We start from the raw sequence: 8375 nt of genomic DNA, 5'->3' as shown, positions 1-8375 counted from the left end.
TTTCAAAGTACTAATTCTTAAAATATCATTGTTACTTATATACTACATACTATTTATTTTGAAATATGCTTCTAGTATAATATTTAAGTAAAACCTTTTTACTAATACTAAATTATTAATTATCAAATTCTTCATACGCTTTTAAAAAGCTCTATTAGGAGCTTGTTTTATAACTTATTAACTTATACTTCGAATGAAAAAAGCTTGTATACTTACTTTTACTATTAATTATATCTCTACTAGCTTGAATATACTTAATATAAGTAGGTTAACACTATTTATAAAGTATGGAGCTACTTTATTCTCGAAACTTATACTTAAAAAGAGTAATGAAGCTTCAGGGTTTAGTATATCATATGCCTCAAGAGCTTTTGTACCTTTCATAATTATTTTCAATAAGCTTTATGTTAAAAAGTACTACTACTATCTTACTTAAAAATAATGTAAGTAAGCTATTCTTTTTGAAGAAATCTTTATACTCACTTTATCAAAAGCGTTTTCCAGTTTTGTATACTTTCTAGTATTGAAAAATTAAATAGTCTTTTTACGCTTTAGTATCTTCTTTTCAAATGTATTTACCGCTACTTTTCAGTTTTTATAAGGAAGTAAGTTTTATTTATACAAAGTCTCATATTATAAGTAATTCTAAGCGCCTGTTTAGTATGTAAACTTTGAAAATAAATTACTTAATGATGATAAAAGTATTCTTCATTCTATTCTAGTATAAGTATTAAATACGCTAGTAATGCATATGAACTAGTCTTAAAGTACAGCTAAGAAAATCGTTTTAACCTAGCTTAGTACTATAGCTAAAATACTTATTACTTGAGCTTTAAGAAGCTTATATTCAGAAGATTTAGCTTAGTCTATTATATATCTCTTACTTATAGTGTGGAGGTGTGGTGTGGAACTGCGATGTCTGCTCAGTAGAGGGAACAGAACTATAGGCTCTTCCCCTCCCTATAAGTTATGGGAGAGGGGAGAGGTAGTAGAATATAAGTAGTTAGTTCTTTAACCAAGATATTTCTTTAAGAGATATTGTTAAATAATTTCTCCGATACACTTAACTACTAATTTATATTCCTCCTTAAAAGTAAGTAGTGCTTAGTTAGCACAAGGGTTATGGTGATCCTGTGCCTCGGCACAATAGCACTTCAAAAGTCTAATAAAGTAAGTGTTTTCTTAACTTTAATAATTTTAAAGCTTTGAGCTTTTATATATAAAATTTTCTTAGTAATACTAATTTTCTAACTTGATTAATTGTATATCAGCTTTTTATAAGTAAAAATAGTATACAACTTTTATAATTATTCTTAATATAGTAATAGAGGGTGCTAGCTCTTCTTTAAGCAGTTTCATAACTACTTGGAGTATTTAGTATAGCTTATTAATAAGCATTGTTATAGCTTAAGTTATAAGCTTTAAGTTAAATGTAGCTTTTACTTATTGGTTTATAATTTCTAAATAAAAAGCTATTTAAGATAAAGCTAACGTGGTTTATAATTAAGTCGCTAACCCAAGAGAGTCGCTTATGCCCTACCACTACATCTACATTAACACCTTATTATAGTTTTTTATTATAGTTAATAAACTATTATATAACACTAAATTGATTACTAGAAATGCTACTGTTACTTATACTATCTATTTTAGCTAGGTAAGTATAAGCGTTATATCTAGTCTGCTTGCAACACCTGCACCGCCACTTTCTTTGCACACTCTTTAACGCACTTTTACTATAACTATAACTACTACCTACCAATTTAGCTAATACTTCTTATACTTTGCCTATAGTTAGAGTTTTTTCTATCTATATATACTGCTGCTTATAGCTTTTACGCTTATTTAACTTATTAAGAGCTACTTAAATCGTACCTATTTCCTCTATTATAAGCGTTATTTTATATGCTATTTGCTAGGTCCCTATACTTAGCTACACAATCTACTTAGTAAGTAAATTAGTCAACGACTTATAGCATTTTCTTACGCTCTCTTAAATAAGACTAATTTAAGACTTAACTTCGCGCGTGTTGCGTAGTGTCTGCGCCTACTAGGTGGCTACTTATTATAGTAATTATACAAGTGTCTGCACTACTATATTAAGCTTAGATAGCATAGCCTATAGGGTGTGTAAGACTAGACTAGCGCCTCTAAAGCTAGCTTAGATATTCCCCTTTGTAATAGTCTGCTTAAAAGTAGGCTTAAAGGCTAGTATGAAGGTCTTTTTACTAATATAGTAAGTGTAGTTATATATCAAGCCTAAAATAGCGTTACTATACTTGCGCTTTAATAGTAAAAAGTAGGTAGTATTAACAGGCTATAATAAGTAAGATAAGTGCGTAAGTATGTAGAGAAGTATAATATTCTTCTTCTTACAAAGATCTCAGAAATTAATAAAGCAGTAGCTCTTATAGCTATTAATAACAAGTAGTTAATACCCACCTATAGTAAAGCTCTTCATATAGGTATTAAAGTGCTCTAACTAGGCAAAACTAAGCTAATTATTTATCTAGCTATTAGAACTAACTTTAACAACCTAGTTAGTAGGCAAATCCTTAAACTAGATATCAATAAGCACCTTACCTACAAAGATAACAAAGGGTAGTATTGAGCGACCTAACCCGCCTACGCCTTAGATTATAGTTACCTACTTATAGTTACCTAGTTGTATTTGCTTCTTTTTCCTATATCCTTTTAATGCTATATTTAATAACTATAATGAAATCTTACCTACTATAAAGCTAGTTTTGTTAAAGTTGTAGATATTGTTATCTATAATACCCCACTTCTACCTTATTACCTAGACTAAGTTAAACTAGCGCTAGATAGCTACTAGGTTCTTATAGGCGGCTTAGTAATAATTATAGAGATAGCTCTAGCGCGTATAGACCTTAGAAGTCCGCATAATAAATTTATTAACTTAGTTTTTACTAATAGGGTTGCTACTACGCTTCTCTAATAGTTTATTAGTTATCACTTAAACATTAAGCTTTATAGGCGCAAATCCTTATATAGACTCTTTAAGAATACGCTTAACTATAGTCTCCTCTTTTAGCTTATTTAAACGCTTTAATTTCAGCTTATAGTTGCGTTAAGGGCGCTTTCTAGCGCGTTAATTAGATAGAGTTCTTTATAGGACGTTATAGATAGTAGTAGCATAGTTTATACTTTAAACACGGTATAACTAAACGTGCAAAAGAGTAAGTTAAAGATTAGATTTAGAATATATTAATAGACAGTTATGTTGTTAAGACATTACGCGTTATAGTAATGAAGTTAATAGGCTAGTGGGGCGTTAGCGACTCGCTTGGGTTAGCGACTCACTTGTGAACCACGTTAGTAATATGTTTTATAGATTATCTTTCTCTATATTTTTGCGTATATATCACTTTATAGACGCTTACTAATCAAAAAGTAGGTCTACTACGCTACAGTACTAGCTTCTTACATTTTAAATCTATGCCCTACTTATTTTTAGCTATCGAAATAGCAAAGTTATCTAAGTTTTAAGATCTCTATTTTTTGAAACACTTTTTTTTACTGTCAACCCTATGCATCTCACTATTGACTAGAAATCTTATTATATATTAGCAGTAAACAATAGAGTATCATTAATACACTTTTAAGTTACTTAGTAAGTAGAATCTATTCTGAATTTACTACTTTACTACTAAGACGAGAACTACTTATCACTTTACTAATAACTAGTTTACTATAATTAAGAACTACATCTCAGCTTTTATATTCAACAGTCTATATATTTTTATAGATTTTATTCACCCAGATATGCTACTTATATTTGATTGCCTATAGCTATTTTATTTGTTCGTGTCACTAGTCTATAGTATACAACATACTAGGGGTACCTAGTACATGAAGTAAGTAGTCAGGCCTGTACTCCAGTGTAAGCTAGCCATACCAACAATGCCGAAAGTGTTTCAAAGAGAATGGCGAATCGAAAAACGCCAATTCCCAGGTCTTGAACGACAGCGCCAATGGCAAAAGGTAATATGGCTGCTCCGATTTGGCCCAAGGATGCGACAAAGGAGACGGCTGGGACATGAAGCTCAGCGGGCAGCAGTCGCGTGAGCACTACAACTCCAGAAGGAAATAATGGACCCATAACAAACCCGAGTACCGCCATGAGAACAACAGCCGTTTCTGGAGATGGTAAGACTGCAAACAGCGCTTCAGACGCCATGGCAAAGAGGAAGTAAACAACAGTGGCGCGTCGTACACCCAACTTGTCGGTCACGAACCCCAATGTTAAACGCCCAAAAGCCATGCCAATCCAGTAAGCTGAGGAAGACAGCCCAGCTGTGTAATGATTGGCATGCCGCTCACGGAGCATGAAAGAAACTACCCAGCCCGAAATTGAAGTCTCGACTCCAACGTAGGTAAGGAAATATGCCGCGCAGAGCCAGGTAGCGTGATGACTGAATATGGCCTTGGCATTAATCATATTGGAGTCATCCGTGCCGAGCTGCTTACTCTGACGATACACGGATGCGCTTTCATGCCGAAAAGCAGCGACCTGGACGATGAAGGATAGTGAGCATGCTCCGGCCTGGGAATCAGTCAGTGTGAAGCCATTAATGCGCATTACAAACTGACTAGAATAGAGTACCAAGTCCACCATGGGTGGTGGTTTGTTGTGAGGATGGTTAATAGAACTGGCCCTAATGCTCCGCCAACAGAGTAACTTCCATGCAGCAGTCCGGGAATGGTGTTGGCCTTGTTCATGCTGCCCGCCCACGCACACCAACTCCCATCCAACAATCCTGTTCCTAGCCCTTGTACTGCAAAGGCAACCAGCAGCCATCCGAACCCCGAGTGCGCGGCTGCAGTAGCAGTAGAGATGACCTGGAGAATCGGGCCTGCGATTGCGATGCCTCGCTGACCAAAACGGTAGTGAAGGGCGTTACTGTAGTGTGCAGCGAGCACATATCCAACGGGAACAGCCAGAAAGATGCAGGATACTTGGAGATCGGTGAGGCGATAGTACTTGGATAGGAGAGGGAGGACAACACCGATGGAGGAGTTAAAGAGGCCAAGCGTGACGAAGGAGTACATGGCGGCGGCAATCTTGAAGACCAGACGCCAGTCCATTAGCTCACAGTCTTGGTGTATACCTTGCTGCTCACTGGCCGTAGGGGTCACATGGTTGTGGAGAAGAGGCGAGTCCTCATTCGCCTCGGGTCGATGTGCCATGTTGTCGCGATGTGATGGGTTGGGGAATGCTTGGGGATGAGTTGGGATGCTGTCGTGGTGCAAGACTGCTGCGAACAGGTAAGCGCAGCCAAGCCATGACACCATGGCAGAGCGTCCTGATTGGATCAACACAAGGCCTGTCAGAACGATGGGCCAGCAGGACGAGGTGAAGGCTGATGCTTTGTAAGCAGCATCTACTGTATATTGTTGCAATGCTACGAACATGGACGTACATGGCTGCTATGAGCCGCCCTGGCGTCAAGGTACTGCACCTATAGTACAGTCGTCGCACGTCCTTGACCCGAGCCACTATGCATGCTGATAGCAATACCGTGCCTGCTGGCGAGGTGTAGAACGAAGTGGCTAGTCGTCGTCGTCGTCGTCATCCGAAGATGCGTAGCCGAGTCCGAGTGAAAGTGGAAGCGCATTGCCAGGCTTGGCCGGCGGGCTCTTTGCATGGCTACTCGAGCCGTGGTTTGTGCTCTGCTGCGTCGTCTGCGTCCCGTAGACAGGCACAGGCTTCTGCTCGTCAGGCGTCGGGCTCGTCTTTCTCAGCTTGACGCCCTTGAGCAGACGGGCGTCGGGCGCCTTCTTCCTCTTGCGCCCCGCGGCCGCCCACTGCCCAGCACCATGCTCCTGCGCCGTCTCGGGCTCATCATCGTCTTGCAGCCCGCGGGCCTGTCGCTCTGCCTCGTCGCGCTGCCGGCGGAAGAGGTGCAGTTGCTCCGACTTCTCTTTGCGCACCGCCGCCTCGTGCTGGCGCTTCTTGTCCAGGACCGAGTCGAGGTAGTCTGCCTCGTCGTCGTCGAGCGCAACGTGCAGCTTGTAGCGCGCCTTTTCCTCAAACTCGGCCTGCTTCTTGTCCTTGTTGGCCTGCAGCACCTCGTACAGACTCTTGCCGTCGTGCTGCTTGGCCAGGTCGGCCTGTGCGCGGCGCGCATCCTCGATGGCCTGCTGCGCGCGCTTCCACTCGTCGTCGCGCTCGGCCTCCTCGCCGGCATGGCCGCCACTGACAAAGCCCGAAGACATGGCGATGGACTCGCAGTCGTTGGCCAAGAAGGTTGAGCGCGCCCGTCGTGGGGACGGCGGCGGCGGCGAAGACGCGGGCTGGCTGGCAGGAAGCGATGCCATTCTGGGACTAGCGCCGCCGGAGAAGCGCGCCCCCACCAGCCCACCAGCCCACCAGCCCCCCACCTTTCCACTTCCACTTCCACCTCCTCGTCCTCTTCCCTGCCCTCTGCTGGCCTCGCCCGCAGCCAATTCGCGCGCTGATACGTGGCCCTTTTGCCATGCAGTTGAGCCGGTGCGTAATCAGGCTCGGGACATCACACACACACACACACACACATGCAGCCGCGGGCATGTGCATCAAGGAAGCTGGCTGGCTCTGACGTAGTCGACACGACGAGCGACGAGGGGCTTCCATCCATACTTAACATTCTGCCCCGCCTCTGCCACCCCGACGCTGTCCGTCTTTGTTGCAGTCGATTGCATGTTCCGGACGCTTGCAAAAATGGCCCCCAAGACCTGGACCAAGGAGAGCTTCACGGTACGTACAAGCGCACTCGACGGCACGTGCCCCGGAGCCAGACAGAAGCTCACCACACACAGCTCAACACGGGCGCAAAGATTCCCGCCGTCGGCCTCGGAACCTGGCAGTCCAAGCCTGGCGAGGTGCGTGAGGCTGTCAAGGCCGCGCTCCAGGGAGGATACCGCCACATCGACACGGCGCTGGCGTACGGCAACGAGAAAGAGGTGGGCGAGGGCATCAAGGACTCGGGCGTCCCCCGTGAGGATATCTGGGTCACGACCAAGCTCGACAACCCATGGCACAAGCGCGTCGACGAGGGCATCAACAGCTCGCTGAAGAGCCTTGGCCTGGACTACGTCGACCTCTATCTCATGGTAAGCTTGCTTGCCTCCATGGCATGATCCAAGCCTCGGCACAACCGAGGGCTGACGAACCCAACAACAGCACTGGCCTTCATCGACGGACCCAAGTGACCTCAAGAAGCACCACCCCGACTGGGACTTCAAGGACACGTGGGCTGAGATGCAGAAGCTGCCCGAGTCCGGCCGCGTCAAGAACATTGGTGTCTCCAACTTTGCCATCAAGAACCTCGACAAGCTCTTTGCCGATTCTCGCTTCAGCATCACACCTGCCGTTAACCAGATTGAGCTCCACCCCAACAACCCCTCGTAAGCAAGCCAGTTTCAGCTCATATATATACATGCAACCAAGGCTGACAGTCCACACAGGCCCAAGCTCCTCGACTACTGCAAGGACAAGGGCATTCACTGCACCGCCTACTCTTGTCTCGGCTCCACTGACTCCCCTCTCTACAAGAACGAGAAGCTCAAGAAACTTGCCCAAAACAAGGAAAAGTCTGTCCAGCAGGTCCTGCTCATGTGGGGTCTTCAGCGCGGCACCAGCGTCATCCCCAAGTCGGTCACAGCATCCCGCATCATGGCCAACTTCGAGCTTGACGGCTGGGAACTGACGGACGAGGAGATGAAGGAGATCGACGCTCTGCCTGAGCGCTTCAAGGTCTGCGGAGATGCTTGGCTCCCTGTCAAGGTCTTCTTTGGTGATGACGAGTAGACTTCTTTGCTTCACCCGTCAATCTTTACGTACAATAATGCCATGAATACATAACCAATCAATATGTAACCACGGAAGATGAGCCCCAATACACTAGCTACAAGGCCGGAGAGCACTCTGGATACTTGACTTGCCCAGCTGCCCCAATCGACTCTGGGGGCAATTGTTCGCCCAGCATAACTTTATGACAGTGTAAGGTATGGTGCCAGTCGTTCAAGTGACTGTCAATGTACTTTCTGACGGTAAAAGCTCGGTGCATCTGTCGCCACATATACATGCAATGCACACGATGATACTCGGTTGTAACGAACAGAGTGTGCTCTCCTGTAAGAGCTGTTTCTTTGGTCACTGGAGACGTCTTGTTGGGAAACTTGAAGAATTCCCATTCCTTCTCCGCCAAGAAGTCTTCCATTATCTTATCATCATAGCACTCTGGAAGTTGCCATGCGAAGCTTAAAATGTCAAATTTGCACCCTCGTTTCCGTGCCTCTGTAGGAGAAGATCCACAGTTTGTCCATTGGGCAGCGTAAGGCGACGCAGCATCTTCAGTTGAAGGCGACAT

The 8375-nt window shown here is 44.0% G+C and overlaps 4 protein-coding genes across 4 annotated transcripts; 1 reads left to right on the top strand and 3 right to left on the bottom strand.

Moving 5' to 3' along the window:
- Window positions 1-3830: 3830 nt before the first annotated feature.
- On the bottom strand, window positions 3831-5220 carry SETTUDRAFT_121777 (uncharacterized protein). The gene is made up of 2 exons (XM_008032019.1): window positions 4615-5220; window positions 3831-4567 (listed from the first exon to the last, which is right to left on the bottom strand). Exons 1-2 carry the CDS (start codon window positions 5209-5211, stop codon window positions 3887-3889), a joined length of 1278 nt encoding a protein of 425 aa, XP_008030210.1. The 5' UTR covers window positions 5212-5220; the 3' UTR covers window positions 3831-3886.
- A 135-nt stretch (window positions 5221-5355) lies between these two features.
- SETTUDRAFT_165385 (uncharacterized protein) lies at window positions 5356-6244 on the bottom strand. Its single transcript, XM_008032018.1, has one exon. It carries the CDS (start codon window positions 6238-6240, stop codon window positions 5575-5577), a length of 666 nt encoding a protein of 221 aa, XP_008030209.1. The 5' UTR covers window positions 6241-6244; the 3' UTR covers window positions 5356-5574.
- Window positions 6245-6467: 223 nt separating this feature from the next.
- Window positions 6468-7883, top strand: SETTUDRAFT_165384 (uncharacterized protein). Its single transcript, XM_008032017.1, has 4 exons — window positions 6468-6760; window positions 6823-7116; window positions 7187-7410; window positions 7471-7883. Exons 1-4 carry the CDS (start codon window positions 6725-6727, stop codon window positions 7811-7813), a joined length of 897 nt encoding a protein of 298 aa, XP_008030208.1. The 5' UTR covers window positions 6468-6724; the 3' UTR covers window positions 7814-7883.
- A 27-nt stretch (window positions 7884-7910) lies between these two features.
- Window positions 7911-8375, bottom strand: SETTUDRAFT_97260 (uncharacterized protein; the record flags this gene model as incomplete). The annotated part of the gene is made up of 1 exon (XM_008032016.1): window positions 7911-8375. The coding sequence occupies one exon, from the start codon at window positions 8373-8375 to the stop codon at window positions 7911-7913; it is 465 nt and encodes a 154-aa protein (XP_008030207.1).

Source organism: Exserohilum turcica (assembly GCF_000359705.1).
Source record: "Exserohilum turcica Et28A unplaced genomic scaffold SETTUscaffold_7, whole genome shotgun sequence".
Classification (NCBI taxonomy): domain Eukaryota; kingdom Fungi; phylum Ascomycota; class Dothideomycetes; order Pleosporales; family Pleosporaceae; genus Exserohilum; species Exserohilum turcicum.
The sequence above is the reverse complement of the archived record's forward strand: the minus strand, read 5'-3'. Positions and strand labels throughout refer to the sequence as shown.